The 20,523-nt window shown below is 42.9% G+C and overlaps 1 protein-coding gene across 5 annotated transcripts in view; it reads right to left on the bottom strand.

Moving 5' to 3' along the window:
- Nucleotides 1-20,523, bottom strand: part of LOC102374542 (mitogen-activated protein kinase 10) — a 258,167-nt gene that overhangs the window by 235,152 nt on the left and 2,492 nt on the right. For 4 of the 5 annotated variants that reach the window (XM_025197293.1, XM_025197290.1, XM_025197289.1 and 1 more), the window contains exon 2: nt 6,187-6,258. In XM_025197293.1, the coding sequence (XP_025053078.1) occupies nt 6,187-6,252 (66 nt within the window). In that variant the 5' untranslated portion in view covers nt 6,253-6,258. Of the gene's footprint in view, nt 1-6,159; nt 6,259-20,523 lie in introns of all 5 variants that reach the window. The other variant, XM_025197291.1, reaches the window with a different exon arrangement.

The raw sequence follows: 20,523 nt of genomic DNA on the forward strand, positions 1-20,523 counted from the left end.
GGGAGGAGGTAAGCAGACAATAGCAGTGAAAGAACAGGTTAGGAACTATTTAGAAAAGCTGGATGTGTACAAATCCAAGAGGCTGGATATGATGTACCTGAGGGTTCTGAGGGAGTTGGCCAACATGATTGCAGAGCTGCTGGCCGTCATCTTTGAAAACTCATGGCAGTCAGGGGAGGTCCTGGATGACTTGAACAGGACAAACAGTTCCCATATTTAAGAAATGGAAAAAGGAGGATCCAGAGAACTACAGAATGGTGAAACTCATCTCAGTCCTAGAGAAATCATGGAGCAGATCCCCAAGTAATCCATTTCTAAGCATTTGGAGTAGAAGAAGGTGATTAGGAACAGTCAGCATAGATTCACCAAAGGCAAGTCATGCCTGACCAACTTGATTGCATTCTATGATGAGATGACTGGCTCTGTGGATGTGGGGAGACCACTGGGTGTGATATACCTTGACTTTAGCAAGGCTTTTGATATAGTCTCCCACAACATTCTCACAAGCAAGCTTAGGAAGTATGAGTTGAATGAATGGACTGTAAGGTGGATAGAAAACTGGCTGGATCATCAGGCTCAGGGGGTAGTAGTCAATAGTTTGATGTCTAGTTGGCAGTCAGTATCAAGTGGAGGGCCCCAGGAGGTCAGGCCTGGGGCCAGTTTTGTTCAATATCTTCACCAACGACCTGGAAGATGGGATGGGGTGCATTCTCAGTAAGTTTGCAGATGACACCAACCTGAGCAGAGTAGTAGATATGCTGGAGGGTAGGGCTAGGATTCAAAAAGACCTCAACAAAATGGAGGATTGGAGTAACAGAAATCTCATGAGGTTCAATAAGGATAAGTGCAAAGCCCTGCATTTAGGATGGAACAAATCCATGCAGACCTGGAAGATGGGATGGGGTGCATTCTCAGTAAGTTTGCAGATGACACCAACCTGAGCAGAGTAGTAGATATGCTGGAGGGTAGGGCTAGGATTCAAAAAGACCTCAACAAAATGGAGGATTGGAGTAACAGAAATCTCATGAGGTTCAATAAGGATAAGTGCAAAGCCCTGCATTTAGGATGGAACAAATCCATGCACTGGTACAGGCTGGGGACCAACTGGCTAATAAGTTGCTTACTGGCTAATAAGTTGCTTGCAGCCTACAAGCATATCAGGGGCACACATCGGGGTTTGGGGGAGCATCTATTCACCTAGGCCCCCCAGGGGAGGGCAAGAAATAAAGGGCACAAGCTGATTGAAGATTGCTTCAGGCTAGACATAAGGAAAAACTTCTTTACAAGTCAAGTGCCAAGGGTTTGGAGCAGGTTCCCCCAGAAGTGATAGTCATTCACTCTGGCAATCTTAGAAAAATGTCTTGATGCCCATCTTGCTGGGATCATTTGATCCCAGCAGTCTTTCCTGCCCACATGCAGGGGGTTGGACCCGATGATATGTAAGGTCCCTTTAGGCCCCTAACAACTATGAAACTATGACAGAATCTCTGCAGAAAACAACTTGAGGTTTACAGTGGACAGTAAGATGAATATGAACCAACTGTGCGCCCTGGTTGTCAAGAAGACTAATTACGTACTGCACTGCATTAGTAGGAGTATTGCCAGCAGATCAAGAGACATGATTATTCCCCCCTATTCAGCACTGGTGAGGCCACATCTGGAGAACTATGTCCAGTTTTGGGCCCTCAACTACAAAAAGGATGTGGACAAATTGAAGAGAGTTTAGTGGAGGGCAACAAAAATGATTAGGGCACATGACTTATGAGGACAGTCTGAGGAAACTGGGCTTACTGAAAACTTTTACACATGCTTTGGGGGTGGCACTTTAATTAGAATGGCTCCGAGAGCCTCCCTAATTAAAGCGCTGCAGCATCTTGTATATCAGTGTCCCCAAGCTTCAAAATGGCAGTGGGGGTGCTTGAACTAAAGCTTATTCGACAAGCTTTAGTCTATACACCCCTGCAGCCATTTTGAAGAGCGTGGACACTGATACATGAGAGGTAGAGACTGGCTGGAGTGCGGTAATTACCATGCTCTAGCAAATTTGATTAATCAAGTCTGCTCCGACACACTGTAATTACAGCACATCAGATCAGCCTTGCAGCACAATATAGGATTCTCCTTCTTCCATCTCCTGCTCTCTGTCTCAGACCAGTCTTTATACCCACTGGCCATTCACCTTGTTAGTCACTTGACCCTGGCTGGTCAGGGTAACACAGGTGTCACTCATCTGCAGGGATCCCAATTTTCTCTGATAAAAAAAAAAATACTACATTTTTGGATGTAAAAAATAACCCTAAATCCCCATTTTACCATGTTTAAAATTAAACACTACTATTTATCTATCTGTAGTATGTAGTATGCACACACAAATACATATATATATATATATATACGTCAGAACATTTGGGATTTTTTTTTTTTAATCAGAGAAAACCAGGATCCCTACTCATCAGATGCTTGTAGCCTCTAATAGGGATGGTATGATAGGACTGGGCCCCAGCAGTGGCCAGGACACCCCCTAATGGCCATACAGCTCCTGCCCCATTTTGGTTCTTCTGGGTACCCTCCCTTTTTCCTCCTGCCTGTCATACCTGGATAGAATTATATTATTGTAAGAGAGAGGCTTTCCCAGGGTCCCAGAGCAAGCTCTAGCTTGTTTTTGGCCAGTGGATCCCCCCTATACCCAGCTGACACCAATCCTTCCCTTCAAGCCCTAAGTGGGGACCCCTCTGGGCCTGTCAGTGCCTCAGGGCACCAGTTGCTTTAAGGGATATTTGTGGCCCTCTGGCCCATCTGTCACACTCCAGTCAACCTGCCAGGCCCCTGGCCCTAGCAAGGTTCTCTATTTTCTGTGAGAGAGTGCCCCTGGACCTAATCCCTCCACAGGTTTGGCCCTCCTGGCTTAAGCCTGCTCTGGCCTTGGCTCTCCACCCTATGGGCCTCTGGCCCTCACATGACTGCAGTAGCCCTATCCCAGCTCTCAGCCTTCTGGGTCCCTGGCCCAGGCTGGGCTGCTTTCACTGCACTAGTCTTTGTACTTGGGGTCCCTGACCCCAAGCTGAACTACTCCCATTGGCCTTGGCTCTGCTAGCTTCAGCCTGTAACAGCCCATGGTCCTCTGGATCCCTAGACCTAGGCTAGGCTGCCTGACCCTGGCCTTAGGCCTCCCAGCCTTGGCCTAGTGCATCACACCAGCTTCAGTCCTCTAGGTCTCTGACCCCCAGCTAAGCTGTCTATTTCTCCAGGCACCTCCCTACCTCCCCCGTAGGTGCAATCTGGTCCTCTGCTGCTTAATCAGAACATATACATAAGCCCACTGGCTGTATAACAAAAACTCTCCCCACACTAGGTCATAACTTCCCTGCAAGCTACAAGTCCCTGTAAAAGGGGGGGCCTTTTCGGGGCCCATCTACCAATGGCCCTGCCCACCTGCTTCTGGGCCAACTGCCTACCTTCTCACCTGCTATGCCTTGTTCTTAATTAATTAAGAATCTTAATTAGGCAGGAGGCTGCCCATTTTCTTGCCCCGATGCCAGGGGGCACTATCTGTGGCTCCATACCTCCCCTACACTGCAGCCCATGCCTTGCAGATGACATCCAGCTGCTACACTCACTGGCCCCACACTGGGCCCCAGAATCCTCCTATCAAGACCCCTTCGAGATCCCTCCATTAAGGCAGCCTACCCCACCTTCATTCAGGCTATCTAGCTCCCTGAAACTATTTTCCCCTCTTGGGTGTGGTCCCCCCAGGACCTTTGGCCATACAGGCCCTGGCCTCACCTCCAAGGCCAGTCAGAAACTCCAGGCCCTCTTAGCTCTGGGCATCCTTTGTGGTGGGCCCCTGGCCCTTTTGACCATTATGGTCCTGGCCCCAGCATTAACCAGTCAAGGGTACTCTCTCGATCAGGTCTGAGTCTCTAGCCCCACTCTATCTCTGGGGTCTGCCTTCTGGCCCTATTAGCAGGCAACCCACCCAGTTGTGGGAGCTGCGGTTAAGGCACCCCGACCCACTTTTCACCGGGGTGGTAAGTGGCCTGGCATTTCCTGGGGTCTCCCGCACCACTGAGAGCCCCACCAGGCCACCAAATCCCAGCAGGGTGAAGTTTTAGGTCATGCCCGGGACCAGGAGTGTCCTAGCCATCCCCTACAGCTCCTCCCTTACCTCCAGAGTGTTCCAAGAAGCCTTACAGCCAGGCAATGTTGCTACCTGTCCTACCAGAAGGGAACTGAAAGGTTTATATAGGCAACCAGGGGTCTAAAATGGCTGTCACAATCAAGCACCTGCTGTCTGTTTGGCTCTGATCTTAAAGTGGCAGGTACAAACAGTGCCCTGCCACAGACCCCTTTGGTAATTCACTTGCAGCTTGCAGGGGCAGCTTAGGTGCCAGTCAATCCTTCTTGTGAAGTCATCTTGCTGAAGAGCTCCTCTCCCTGCTGTCTGCAGGGAAAGACTGACCACCTGGTCTCAGGCACTGGCCTTATGTGCCTCCAAAGCCCCACCCCTTCCTGTCAGGTAGTTCTCTAGCCACCCGCCAGGGTTTCCATTTTTGCCCTTCTCTACAGCAGCTTCTCTCAGCTGCTTGCAGCTTCTACTCCTATGCTACCTAAATATCTGCCCATTAGCTGCTTACTCTGGAGCAACTAGCTCCAGGGCAGTCTCTCCCTAAGTGGTAACTTCTACCTTGTTGTCACTGGTTTGCTGCTTTCTGACAGCTAGCTCTCCAGCAGCTAGTGTGATTCCTAACTGAAGCCCCCTCCTCCCACAGCCAGTTTAACCCACTGCAGCTTCCCTTAAAGCGAGAGAAGCCTCTGACTCCCTGTTACAGATGTGTCTGCAGCCCAGCACCAGCTTACATTGCCTCAACTCAGCTTTGTCTCACAGTGTTTTCCCAGTTAGAGGAGTACCACCTCCTGCTACAACGTTAAAAAGTTATTTTCTTTAGCTGGAACAATTCTGACTCATCTACAAGGGAGTTACAGACAGAAAGTCTTCCTGAGGTTAGGATTCAAAGCTAAATATTAGTATCAGTACCATCTTTCTATGTTGTTCGCAAAGTGACAATATGTCTCTGGATGAGCTTAAACATGTTGCTTGTTATCAAGAGCAGTCAAGGAGAAATTGGGGAGGAGGGGTGTATGTGCATGTGTAGACAAATAATAGAGAAAAGCCATGAACAAATGTAATGCTTTTAACTGCTACAAATGCCACAGTGCTTTGAAGCACTACAGGCATGGACAGGTAATGCCCCCCTGTCAAGAACTCCTAGGGCATTTATACACATACTTTTCTGTTTCATAACACACCAGAGTTCCACTGCTTTGGAGCAGACTCGATTAATTGAGTCTGCTCCACATGTGAACTGAAGCGAACTGTGGTGCACTACGTGCAATTGTATAGGTGGTGAAATGCATGTCAGCGAGACATGTGAGACTAGTGAGCTAGTCACTTTACAGAAGTGAATAGGTAAAACCATTCTCATCTAAATAATGCATTCAAATCATTCTAACCTAACCAATGGGACCAATAATTGGATAACCTAATCTCACTTTTTTCCCCCTCCATTTATGGTAGTTTGCTGGGTTTAGTTTCAGTCCTGTGGAGTTTAAGGTACCATGGACTAACCAATTATAAGGGCAATTTTAAAAGTACATATTTAGCAACATGCAGCCTCAAAACAGTAGAATTTCACTAATATATATTATACTGAACAGCTCATTCACACAAATTTGGCTCTAAGCAAATATATAATGACAGCAAAAAGTGTTTAGGTTATGTGTTACTTGTCTACACAGAAACCAAAACAAGGAAGTCAGTTTTAATCCATATATTTCATTACAAGTCTGAGAACACTTATTTCTGAATAATATTCTATTTTGATTTAAACTTCAGTGAATTAAAACTAATTTTGTCATTTTAGCCCCATTTTTGTGCAAAAAATGCAAACATTTTTCAAAAAAAAATATTCAGTAGCACTATTTCAAAGCACAAGCACAAAAATGATTAACATCAAACTAAGATGCATTGCCCTAGTTTTCCTATTGGTTTTTCTAAAGTTTTAATTCTCACAATTCAGTAACCTGCACTGAGTTCATTTTCACTGTTCATTCTTCTGATAAGATGGATGGCAAAAATGGAAATATGATTATATACTGTACCTTGTTTTACCTGTAAGGAACACACACCTGACAAAAAGCAATCTTCACATCCAGGGTAGGTTCACTGCAGTAGTACAAGAAATGGCGGCTCATAAATACCTACATTTAAAAAAAAAAAAGGAGAGAAATATATCAAAATCCAATTTATGTTACTAATCTGGGATTATAATATCCATTGATTTGCTTTAAGGGCATAAAAACATCATTTGAGTTATCATTCTATAAGGAAATAAGAGACCAGATGGCTCAATATAATTATAAGAAGCTCTCAAACCTCCCAGCCATTGGTGACAGTGGCCTGTCTAGAAACTTCCTAACTGATTAGGTTCAAGTCTGCCTTGTTTGGAGTAAAATCAAGGTATCCGAGTTCTTAGATGTCAATTATTCTCATTTGGTCTATTAGTCCAATCTGAAAAATACCACGATTCCTTTTTGAACAACTAGTCTTCAGCTCTATTTGTGGTATCATTCCAAAAATGGAGCACCTCTGTAAAGACAAAAATGTATTCCCAATACTCCCCAAATTAGAAGCTTTACTTCAGCAGCAGACTGAAATCTCCATTGGTTTTGCTGCCAAAAAAACAGAATGCACCAAGAGAAATATCAAAAAATTAATTGCACCAAGTAAAAAATTCACCAGACTTTAACTAAAAGTAGAGAAGTATTGCAGAATTTCAACTCTGCCTTGTAAATTTAATAAAGTTACTTTAAAAGTAAATCATAAAATATCATGTCTTCACTTGATGGAGATACTGTCATAGCCCTGAAATTTTACTTTGTGTTTCTCAGGTATTTACTTAACTTTAATAACAACTGATGAGCTGAAATACCATGAAATAGAGTTGAATTTACTGGAGTTGTTATCACCAGGACAGAAGAAATTCTGAAAATCAAAGTTTCCACCCAATGCTTGCAACCTGAAATGTACCATGTATTCCCATATGTACTTAATTTTTAATGAATGAATGAATGATCTTGTTATGAAAGTGAGTGTATGACCTTTTCTGCATCACATTACAATATCTCAGATTTCTGCCTCATTGCTCAATGAGTCATTACTGAAGCTTCACTTTCCACAGATATATAAAATAAAGAAGGCTTCTTTATAAAATAAAGAAAGCTGTTAACATTAGTCATATTCTCAGTGAATTCTCAGTGAGTTCTGGAAACCTAGCAAGTAATTATGTTCTCACACTTTAGAGGTTTAAAGTATGTTGTCCCATTAAAACAGACTGTCTCCTGAAGCATTATCTTGATAGCAATAGTCAGCGATTCAGATAGCATCACTCATTGAAGATGGCACCTAATAATGGACAAAGAATAAAGGATGGTACAAGAATTTGGGAAAACTTAGCGCATCATGGGATTTGATGCAGGGGTATATGAAAAAGAAATTTCATGTTGTGAATGCACTGGTAATCATGTACAGTTCCTCACATTTCCACTGGAGTGATTGTAATAGCTAACAGTCATCCTGAACAGAGCAATAAGCTAGTGAATTTTATGAACCAGAATACATTTAAGAATTTATTATGTTGTCCTCATGTGCAGTCACTGCTTATAAAATAATAGAATTATGATATTTTTAATGGCCTAGATCAATACTTAAATTCCTCTGTACTTGAGAGCTGCTAAATGAGTCATGAATCTAGCTGCTAGATGAGTCGGGAATCTTCACATAGGCACACAAAATGAAAATATGCTTTTTGGCTGGAAGATCTACAAGATTACAAACATGAGGCAAAGGGAAATAGGCTACATAGGTAAACATGACTTTCACTGCAGATCTGCAAGTAGTTTCTTACATGCAATGTTATACTGGACTTCCACCAACCAACAAATAATTCTATTTTTTTAATTTCCTGCTACAGAAACTACATTAACATTCAATTGCTGAAATATGCTGAACCAAACCCTCATCTTGTGTAATCTTGTACAGCCTCACTCAAGAAGTCATTGGAGGTTTGACAAGCTAACCCAGCTAAAGATCTGGCCCACCGTTAACGCAAGCATCCATGACACAAAGCATCTACGACGAAGTTCATGAAATGGTAACAGATTACCGAAACAATGGTCAGAATACATGACTGGGAGGCAAGCACTCTTGAATTTTAAGCCTATCTATGATACTGCTTCCCAATTCCTCTGACATTAAAAAAAGCAAGGCAGACAGGGCAAGGCTAGCAGAAGAAAGGGCTGTGAAAATCTAACCTAATGCACAACAAGGTAACAGAGAGGCCAGCCAACTGAACATCACAGCTCTGGACATCCTGAGGATTCTTTTACCCTTTCAATGGAATCATAGCAACAGGATAGCACCCCAACACCTCCATCAAGACTGGGACCCCTTAAGACAGTGAATAATTTCTGCAGAGAAGATCATATGATATATATCTGCCAAGATAAAACAAGAAAACACAACTGCCAACAGGGGGAAAGGTAGGACAAGAAAATAAGTAGGAAGATTAGGTGATTCCTGAGCCTGCGCTTTTCCAGGCTGAAGAGTCTCATGGCTCTCAGTCTCTCATCATAAGGTCTGTTTTCCTGACCTCTGATCATGCACGTGGCTCTCCTCTGCACTCTCTCAAGCTTCTCCACATCCTTTTTTAATTGTGGAGCCCCAAACTGGATGCAGTACTCCAGATGTGGCCTCACCAAGGCCAAGTACAAGGGGAGAATGACGTCCCAGGATTTGCTTGAGAAGCATCTATGGTTGCAAGCCAGTGTTTTGCTCACTTTACTAACCACAGCATCACATTGAAGGCTCATGTTCATTTCGTGGTCAGTCATGACCACCTAAGTCCCTTTCGTCCATAGTGCAAACAGCATAGCACTGCCGAGCCTATAAGCATGCTGCAGGTTTTTCCTCCCAAGGTGGGGAACCTTGCATTTTTCGGTGTTAAACACCATCAGGTTCTCGTCCGCCCATTTGCTGAGCCTGTCAAGGTCTACCTAGATCACCCTTCTGTCCTCAGGTGTGGATGCTTTTCCCCAGAGTTTGGTGTCATCGGCGAACTTGGCCAGTCCACTTCTGACACCAATGTCTATGTCATTAATGAAGATGTTAAATAGTGTAGGGCCTAGAATAGAGCCTTGAGGGACCCCACTGGTCACAGCGCACCACGACAATTGACTTCTGTCAACCACCACCCTCTGAGTCCTACCGCAGAGCCAATTCCCCAGCCAGCAGATCGTGATGCAGCTGAGGCCACAGTTAGCCAGTTTTGTCAAGAGGTGATCATGGGATACCAGATTGAAGACTTTTTTAAAGTCAAGATATATGACATCAATCTCTATGTACCTTGTGCTTGTTCTTCAAGTAGCAATACAAATTCCCTATCAAACCATAACCTCCTTTTCTCTTTTAAGTGCCCCCCCACACCCAAAAAAAGACTACCCTTGAATTGCTGCTCATCAGATTGCCAGGATGCTGGGGTGCGGGGGGGGGCTGCCAATAGGGGCTGGGGGGTACAAATGGGGAATTGGGCCAGGAGGGGGAGGCCGATGGGGCCACGTGGGGCAGCAATCCAGGGGGCTGGGGGAGCAAGTGGGGGTGGGGCATGTGGGCCCTGCAGGGGAGGTGCTAGCCCCTGTTGGGGGCAGCAAAACATATAGGTATTTAGAATTGACTTTATTATGATGAAAAAGACACTGGTAGGCTTCCAAATTGCTTTAACACTGTAGATATATCAATAAAACATTGCACAACTGATCGCTGAGTCTCTGTCTCCCTTACTCTCTGTCTCCCTTACTCTCTCTCTATCTCTCTCTCTCTGTGTGTATATATATATATATATATATATATATATATAGTGGTCTTTTGTTTTAATTGTGGAGGAACATGGATTTGGGGGTATTTTACAGAATGACTTTGGGATTTTTTTTTTTTTATCAGGGATTGTTCAGTTTTCAAGTAGGGAACACCATGATTTCTGCTAGGGAGGCAAGTGGCAGGACCCAGGCAGAGGAGCCTGCTCAGAGCTGGCACTTTGGACCCAGCTGGAGGTAGCTGACCTCCTGGCCAATTGGTGCCAAGAGAACATGCTTTGACAGTTCAAAGCAGGCCACCACACTGGGAACATCTTCTGGATGACTGCTTCCTGGATGTCTGGGCAGGGGCACACATGGCAGTATTACTGCACAAAGGCCAACCCTGCAGCCACAGCCCACTAGCAGCTGGACCAGAGGTGCAGATGCCTCTACTGGCTGTGAAGTCCCCATCTGGGTCTGGTAGGTGCACAGCAGGTCACAGCCAGGCAGCAACCCCCACTGCCAGACTGCTGCAGTGGGTAGAGGGTGCAGGGAACTCTCAGGGCTGCAGATCTGGGAGAAGATAGGGAGGGTTATTTTGGCTCAAGTGGCATAATTTGCCCCACACCAAAGTGCATGTCCAAACACATGCGCTGAGGCAAAAAGCTCCAGCTCAAGTTTGTACCACTTCTATTTGAGCTGCTGCAAGTACATGTACCTGCATGTGTGGATGCGCCCCATATGACCTTTTTAGGCTTGGCAGTGTAAAAGCCATGAGTTCTTTAGCAATGCTAGACTGCTTTTTAGCCTAGAAGAGAAGGAATTTTCATTTGAACAGAAAGTTAGATTACCTCAACTCAAATATGAGAGGTTTTGAGTGTGATTAAGGAATGAAGTATGTCATGTTATCAAAGACAACCCTAAATACAATACGAAGTATGACAAGATTAAAAACTATGGGAAAGGTAGTTGTCAAATGGAGAATTTAAAATCAGAGCTGCAGGGTACCCCATGATATGTCATAATCTTGCCCCAGCCTCCTGTTGTGTGATGATCTCAGTATTAATAATGTATAATTATAACCTTATCAGAAGAAAAAAAAAAGTTAAGTATTTCTGCATATAAATCATTCCTACTGGAGAGTAATCTGTGAGTGGGGATGAAGGGCTGAATGTAACCTCATGACTTCAGAGGTGTTCATCTAACTGTATGAATGAGGAATAGTAAGAAACAGCTTCTACTACCTCAACATAGTTGACATATGCAAAGATATTAGAAAATTCAAGGACTGGAAATAAAAATGGCTTCCTTGCTTCTTTCATAAAAAACCCTGTTTTCCCAATAATAGGTTGATATAACGTCCCCTCTGAAACAACCATAAATATAAGTTGTGTGTGATAAGCTGTGAGAGCTGTGAGAGCTATGGGACTCTTCAGCCTGGAAAAGCACAGTCTCGGGGTGATCTGATGGCCACCTATAACTTTATAAGGGGTGTTCACCAGGATCTGGGGGAATGTTTGTTCACCAGAGCACTCCAACAGATGACAAAGTCAAATGGTTATAAACTCCTCCAGGACCATTTCAGGCTGGACATAAGAAAGAACTTCTTTACTTTCTGAGTCCCCAAGGTCTGGAATAGCCTGCCATTGGAGGCGGTTCAAGCACCTACTTTGAAAGCCTTCAAGAGACATTTGGATGTTTATCTTGCTGGGATACTATGACCCCAGCTGACTTCCTCCCCTGGGGCAGAGGGCTGGACTCGATGATCTTCCGAGGTCCCTGCCAGCCCTACTGTCTATGAAATCTATGAAAAAATGTCTATGAAGTATGTGCAGATACTTGATAATAAAAGCTACATGGTACACCTGTATATAGACCTTAACCCTGCACAAAAACCTGTGGCCACTTTTTCCAGCAAAACCACCACCAATAAATCAAAACTGAGGTGAAACACAAAGAAACAGTGAAAAGCAGTAATGACAGTTAGCTCTTTATTGAATATTAAGCAACACATTAAAAAAATTAATCTTTTTTTCAAATGGTAGCAAGTTTCTTGCATTAGGAGAGGTCATCGCTAGGGGCCATCATGGATGACTTCTTCCACCTTGATTTGCAGCAGCTGCAGAGGAGATGGATGATGGATGCACAGGGGAGAGGATAAGACTCTTCCAAGACTCGGGTATCCATGTTTCCAAAGCACCACTGCTGCTCCAAAACGGGGAGGATCCGGCATCTCAATAGCACCACTGCTTCTTTGAAAGAAGCATCTAGCATTTCCTGCCACTCCTCCAAGAGCACCTTCTCTGGCTCCTTGTCCAGCCTTCTGCTCACTTTGTCTTCTGCTGTCTCCAGCCCCACAAACGACTCTGTTCCCATCTTCCGCAACTCCTGGTTCCACTCCCATTACCTCCATTCCATGCCATTTCTGGAGAAGGTCTTCATAACTGTATAGCTCACAGTACCAAGCAGACCACATTGGTTCAGAATAGCCAACTGCTCCAGTAAGAGGTCAGAGCTTCTGAGTCAGGGCAGCAGTGTGGGACTTTTTATAGAGCTGCTGCTGATTCCAACAGACCAATCAGACAGTGTTTGTCCATATATGGCCTTCACATGCAACAAAAAGGCTCCATATGTGGCAATGACCATATAAGAACATACCAAGAGATGGAGGCAAACATAATGTACTCGGCCATTGCCTGCAAATTATGGATAAGTAGTTTAATAAAGGACAATGTTGCTCAGCGTGCTCTATCTCCAGTATGCAGACTATTGCCACACACACACACACACACACACACACACACACACTCACACTCTGATCATTTTCCAATGCTCTCCACTTTGAAAACTGGCTTAGCTTGCACATGTCAAAGATGGAGAGATCTTTCTCCTCTCTCACACATGCATATTCTGGTCACAATGGCAAAAGCCAGATAGCATCCCGATTATCTGAAGCCTGGAATGGTATTGTTGACACTGTATCGTAGGAATTCCCTTACCAGCCTCATAGCCTTCCCCTACCTTTTTAGGGTAAGAGAAAAACACAACACAATATCCAATTGACACAGACATTAAACAGAACCTGGTTTACCTCTCAAACATTCCTGAGCAGGCAAAATGATGCCAGACTAGCTGAGGCTACCCAGAGACAGAGAGGCTTCTTGTCCAGGCATTTCTGTCCTTTTGCCTCTGACTGTCTCCAGCCCCAAAGCCAACTCTTTGTTGCCATCCTTGCTGGCTCCTGATTCTGTTCCTTCCCTGCCATTTCTGGACACAGTCTTCACAGTGGTCGCACTCACAGTACCAGGCACACTGCATTGGTTCAGAATAGCCATCTGCTTTGGTAAGAAGTCCAGAGCTTCTGAGTCAAGCCAGCATTGTGAGCCTTTTTACAGAGGAGCTGCTGATTGCAGCAAGCCAGTCAGACAGGGTTTGTCCACACACGGCCTTCACATGCAACAAAATGGTATCCTCCATTTGTGGCAATGACCATATAAGGAGATATCAAGAGATGGAAGCAGCAACAATGTATGAGGCCGTTGCTTCCAATTTATGGATAAGAAGTTTATTAAAAGACCATATGCTCCATCCCAGGAATGAATGGCAGCCTTCCTTTAGAGGAATAAACTATTTCCATACACTCACAATATTCTGATGATTTTTCAATGCTGTCCACTTTTGAAAACTAGTTTAACTTGCACATATTAAGGATAGGGAGATCTTTCTTCTTTTCTCACACATGCATATTCTGGTCACAGTGGCAAAAGCCTGGTAGTAACCTGATTATCTAAAATTTGGAGCATTACCATTTTGTTCATGGAACATGAATGATCCATGTTCATGAAATGATCCCTAATTCAAAAATCATGTCCACGGAATGGAACAAACTAATATCTTGTTGTATATATTACTGTAACACTGGTAAAAATTAAATGTAAAGTTAGAAGCCTCTATATATTTTATATTCCCGTGTTTGGTTCCTTTTGCGCAAACTTATAAGCAGATACCAAGCAATTTAGGCAGCAAGTATGCTTGTTGTCATTATCTCTAGTTTCTGGATAATAATTTAAAAATAATACACGCTATTCAGGATAAGCATGATAGACTTCTTTATATGGAGCATAGTACTGTCAGCCACTTTTAATAATCTAAAGTTGTCCTTGACAAAGGGAAGGAATCATAGAACTGTGTGACTTGATGAAACCGTGGTGCAGAATCCTAACTCTGGGTTAAGACAGCATTTATTTTAAGCATTTTGAATAGTCATCCTTATTTTATAAATTTCTATTTAGAGCTTTCAGAACTTCACAAGTATTCTGAGGAAGTAAAACTTAAAACATACTAGAAAAAATCAATAAATATTGTTCCTTAGATAAATATCTAAAAGTGGTAAAACTGCCTGGAGTAATGTAATTTTTAACTAGAAAAGGTATTTTAATATATTCCCAAATCAAAATACAAATCTCAATGCCCAATATATATATATATTTTCACTTGCCTTCCCAGTAGGTATCCATTGTATTTTTTGATTGGTGATAATGATATACAGGTGATAATGATAGAATATATATCATTATATTATATATATATATATACACACACACACTATATATACACTATATTTATTGTATACACATACATATACATATATATATACACATGTGACCGCCAGGCCTTGAACATCTGGTCACGCACAGCCTTGGTCCGAGTGGGGTTCACCCCACGGTCTCTGGTAAGCCATTGAGTAGGTGTTTACTCCCAGAGTGGCTTTCCCCAACCTCACCTGCCACGACTTTGAAGGTTACCCTAGTGCGGGGGGTGGCCACTCGGGGTCCCTCTGTGGTGTGGGGTCCATCCGGTGGTCACCTGTAGGTCTCCACCTCCCCTACACCCTGGCCTTATGCCACACCTCCCGATCCCAGTGCACTACTAGTTACGGCCGCCTTGTTAGCCCTCTCCCGTCAGGGGTGACAACTCCCAGAGGATAATTCAGTTAGTTAGCCTAGGGTTGCCTGCGATCTGTAATCCAGGCCTCAATGTCGACTCCCTCCAGGGTACAATGCCTGACTTGCGCCCCAAATACAGGTGCTCTTCTGCCGCTACCTTGACCATGTCACCTAGTCCTACCCCTCAACCCCTCCAGATGGGGAAACACAAAGGAACACACAAAACAACACTCTACTATGTTGTGAGGGCCTGTGCAATCCCCTCCCTGGTCCCTACAGGAGGGTGCCGGGCCCCTTACTCTCTAAGACCTGTCAAGGGGCTGACCCCTACATGGGGCCGGGGTAGCCCGTGGCCTCCTGCCTGGGTTGTCTCCCCTCTTTATCTGACTCTCTACAAGATGAGACCCTGCTCCTCTTCTCTCCCAATAGGGATGTCACTGTTCAGGTGCCTTGCAGCCCCTCCGTGTATGCCTGGTTGCTCCTTATGTCCAGGAGCGGCCCCTTGCCTCTGGTTGCCTCACTTAGTAGCCCTTCACACTGCTCCTGCCTGGTGCCTCTTGAAGTGGAAGTCTGCTCCGCCTCCCAGGTGTCCCCAGTGCTCCCACCTGTTGTGGCGTAGAGCACCACATCTGGCTCTTTGCTCCCTCCACTGCTTGTGCCTTTGCCAGCGGCAGGAGACTCTCCTGGCTCTTGCCTGCTCTGATGAGCAGTCCGCCGCTGAAGCAGGGGATCTCTATCTGTCCTTTCTCCCTGAGAGACTCCCGAGAGGTCCCCGTGGTGGTGCCTTCCTCAGGTCTGCTCTTTCCTCCTCCCTGCCTTCACCGGCAGTTTGTTTTATTCCCGATGGCTGGTAATTGCCCATGACATCACTGGCTGATTTCAGCTTTATGAAGGCATGGCTCACAATCCGCGTGGGTTTCCTTCCTTGTTCCAGCTGCGCCGCAGTTCCTGTTGCAGGTAAATGGTTTCTTTGTTTTATTTCTGTGTTTATTTTCTTTTCCTCATGTGGTTCTCATTCCTGGGGTTCCTCCTTTATAGTTTGGGGTCCTTTCTCCCACTCTCCCCGGGGACAATATATATATATTTAAAAAAAATATACAGGTAAAAGCATCAGTTGACTACCCTACACTAATGCATCATCAATGAAAGATGTATTTTGAGTACTTTACTTGTGTTTAAGATGCACAAGTGGCAAAAACAAAACAAACAATGAATTTACTGGCTGGCAATGTATTTAAATAATAGCAATAAGCCCTTTCAAGTTACCTAATCAATGATGCAGAACTGGCAAGCATATCCCTGATTGCAACAGACCGTTCTCCCTAAATGCTAGTATGATCATTCCTTTTGCCTCTGATATGTCATGACAAGTGTTAGGCTGTTAACATTCTAATAATTGAATGTTAATTAATTGGATGCTGTAGTTGGTAGAATATTAGCTTATACTGGATATGCTCAGCTGAACAAGGGAGTTCTATTGACAGCCACCTAAAAATCATCTGATAAAGGAATTTCTACAGTTGAAAATTATTTGGTTTTAGTTTTCTACTACTGCTCATTCTTGTACTGCTGTACTATATTGTAATCAATATATACAGTGTACACAAACACACACAAACACCATATTTTCTCACATAACAGGCCCCACATAAGATATGTACCTTGTTTTTGAAAGGTAAAACAAAGGAAAGAAGATTTTTCCTTGCTTCTACAGCAGGAACCTCTGCCTTGGGCAGGGGGACAGGGAGAGTGCAGGAGAACTGGTTCATAGCTAGTAGGTAGGTAGTCTCACATAAACCATTTCAGTGTTACTTTTGCTCTCCCCCTTCACACCCACTCCTAGCAAAGGTAGAAATTAATATCATATTTCTTCACTTATAATGCACAGTTTGCACATCCCAATTTCCAGCGGATGAATTTTGGAAAAAGGAGCATGTTGTATGTGAGAAAATACAGTTTTTTGTGCAAAAAACAAAAGGACTGGTGTGATACTGTAAAGTGAATATACCCCAGAACATGCCCCAAACCTTTCTGTCATTTGCTTCAAGTGCATGGTACATGTCTTTGATCTTTCTTTCTCTAACATAAATAGCAATCAGAAAAATAAGTGCGAGCAGGACCTCAAGGGGTCATCTAGTTCAACCACTTGCTCAAGGCAGGATAATTCTTGTCTGAAACACTCCAAACAATTGTTTGCCTGACCTGCTCTTAAAAACTTCGAAGAACAGAGATTCCAGGTAATCTGTTCTAATGCTTAAACTTTCATAATGAGGATATTCTTCCTAATATCCATCTCAAATTTTCCTCGTTGAAATTTAAGACTATTATTTCTTAAATATTCCCCTGCAGACAAAAAGAATAGTGTATCACCATCCTCTTTATAGCCACCCTTTAGGTGTCTGAAAAGTGTTATCAAATTCCACCTCAATCTTCTCTTCTCCAATTTTTTTTAAATAATCACAGTTCTTCCAACTTCTTCCGGCAAGTCAATGTTCATTAGACCTCTAGTCATATAGGACAACATACATATCAGCCTTATCAAGACAGATACACACTTCTTTCCAAGGGAAAAGATGAAACAACATGTAACAGATGTTAGTCGTATCACTTAATGACTACTGGAAGGCATGGAATAAGAACCTTTATAAAACAAAACAAATGCATAAAGGAATATGTATTTATCCAAGATGCACCTTTAGGGAGAGTATCCTTTGAGACTTTGCAATAATTAATAATATTTATATGTCTTTACAAAGCACAGTTGGTTCAAAGATCTCAGAGTGTATCACAAAAAAAGGCAAGCATTAGAATCATCAACTGTGCAATTTAGAAAATGAGCACTAGAAGTTGGAAAGATAGGCCCCCAAGTCAGGCAAGTCAATGGCAGAGTCAAGCAACCAGATCTCAGTCTTGACTCTATTTTGGACAATAGCATAAGGATGGGCAGGTAAGACATGTGCCCCAGATGCCACCTAAGTGGAGGGAAGGAAAGGTGCCAGAATGGACCAGGGTGCCTCACTTTCCTGTTGCCTATTCCACCTGTACTTTCTAACTCCAACAAGCAGTGGTGGTGCAGCAATGTCACAGAGTTCAGGGCACTGTGGGAACTGCAGTTCTGTAGAGGAACAATAGAGTTTGCTATTGCAGGGAGGAGATTTCACCCCATTTTTTTCCTACTAAAATTGGGAGTTTTTCACCGGTTCATCAGGGGTGATTGCGGCAAATAAAAAAGAAAAACAAAGGAGGTGATCTCTTCCTCCTTTAGCAATAGCAGTGAACTCCAGCTGCTGCTCCTGCACACTGCCAAAGCTCCCAGAGCCAGAAGGTACAGGGGGGAGGGGGGAGGAAGGACTGCCCCAGGCACATTCCTGGGCAAGTATGCCTCTGGCCTTGGGCTCCAGTCACTAGATCATTTGCTCTCAAGACCAAAGCTTGAGCAACGTAGACAAGCGGAAAGCAAATAATACAGAACCAAATATCTGTCTTGACTTGAAGTAAGTCCTACATAGAGACCCTACTGGCTATGGACAGAATCCTAATGCTTGGCTCCTCAAAGGAAATCTCAACTCCTGCATTCTGCTCTATTATGCACATTACCTACCTCAATCAATGAAAGTTCTTACATATAATAAGAACATAGTGCCCTAGCTAAGACTGGTCATTTGCATACAAGGGCAGAATTTTATCAGTAGAAGGGATATAATTTGGCCTTGGATACCCTGCTGGAAGGTGGGCCTAAATTCTGTTTCAAAACACCTGAATTTTGTGACATGCTGGTATAGGAAAATAGACATTTTATTGTAGCTTCATTTAAGAGAAAAATGAAGGGTTTTAAGGAATTAAAGAGAAAAATAGAATAAAAACATTAGTATCCATCTCCTCTGGTATTTATTTTACTAGTAATTAGTAATTCCAATTTATTTTGTATAAATTTGTTGTAGCCTATTTAATATGAAGCAAGAAATACATTGTATATTTTCAAGCATCTATTGATTAACTTTCTGAATATATTAAAGCAGATAGGCCAGATGCATTAATATGGCAGAAAAGAAAGAACCCTGTATTTCTGGTACTTTATAATAAATAAAATGTGGTGTATTACTGGCAGCAGCTTACCTACTTACTAGTATTTTTCAAGGCATTTACACTGTTATAACTTAACATTTTATTGTAATACTAGTAATAGTACCTAAAGACTATCCACATTGGGATCCTTCTGTGATAGGTGCTATACAAAGTTATTAAATGACAGGTTTCCTTCCACAAAGAGTTTATATTAGGCTAGTCAAAGGTTTTCTACTAAAACATTTTTAGTGGATAATGAGCTATTTGGTTACAACCAGTTCATGGATAGGGCCTGATATTCTGAATTATTTTATTTCTCTTCAGATAACCAAAATGAGAATCTTGGCCAAGAACAGGCCAAACTTTTTGACCAAAACATTCCTGGTTCAGCATTTTTTAATGAAAAATCCTCATTTTATTCAGGAAAACTAAACATTTTGCAACCTGCACCAGCTATTTGGCCCTTATTACATTATCGCTGAACACCTGCCACCCCTTTCTCCCCTCAAACTTTGACTAATGAACTAGAACAATATTTTATTTGGCTACCTTGGCTGGCCTGTAATTATAACTATATAGCATACTGTAGTATTTTCTCTTGGTTTTGTTCATATGTCTTCAACTGGGGGACCTGCCCATGTTGCCTTCATTACACTTGGTCTTGAAGTCTTTAAACTAATACAGTCTTGAGGAACACAAACAGCAGACCATGGCATTTACTGCCACCAAGATCTTCTAATGTTCCATGCAAGACAAGATGGTTTAGTTCACTGTATTGAATAAATCTCAGTTCTAGCTTAGTTTCTAGCCAAACTAGAAATGCAACTACAGGCTGAGAAGTGTGCCAAAAATTAGAAGTGGGAAACAGGCAACCAAGCCCTGTATGATGGGAATAATTATAAACTCTCAGGTGGGCTGGTTTGTCAAAAAAGAAATACAACATGCCTACTGTTGTTGAGCACTACTACACTAACAGCTAAACATTATTCATTTTCCAATAAGTACAAACAAAGAAAACCAGAGCAGCTATTTAATGCAAAGATATAGTACTATGAGGGCTATTGTTAACAATTAGTTACTTCAATGATTACAACTAGTCCATTAAAAATCATTTGTAGGGGCACTTGTATACATGACGATCTGGCCATGTACCTGTGATGAAACATGATGAATAATGGCCATTTGTCTAGCATAATGGCATCACCATGTATACACGCACAATATTTTTGTGTCAGACTTTCTTTCAGCAGCTTAGACCACCTCCTATGTATTTTAATCATGGCAAATTTATTTATGAATTTTATTTTTATTGTGGCAAATCTATCATATGTATGTGTCACATACAACACTGAATTCAAAAAGGAAAAAATGAACCCAGAATGGATAGGTAGAGGACCGTGATAGTTTATGAAATGAGTAAAAAGATACATGTTCCTGTTTGAGTTTCTTTTGAGTCTTAGAGCAGAATTCCATCCCCGTTTCTACATTCAAATACAGCTTCCTAGCTGCCTAGGAGAATTTGGCATTGTTGCCAAAAATTCCATAGTTTCATAGTAGTTTGGGGTCAGAAGGGACCTGAACAGATCATCTAGTCTGACCCCCC

Source organism: Alligator sinensis, unplaced genomic scaffold, assembly GCF_000455745.1.
Source record: "Alligator sinensis unplaced genomic scaffold, ASM45574v1 scaffold125_1, whole genome shotgun sequence".
Taxonomy (NCBI): Eukaryota; Metazoa; Chordata; order Crocodylia; family Alligatoridae; genus Alligator; species Alligator sinensis.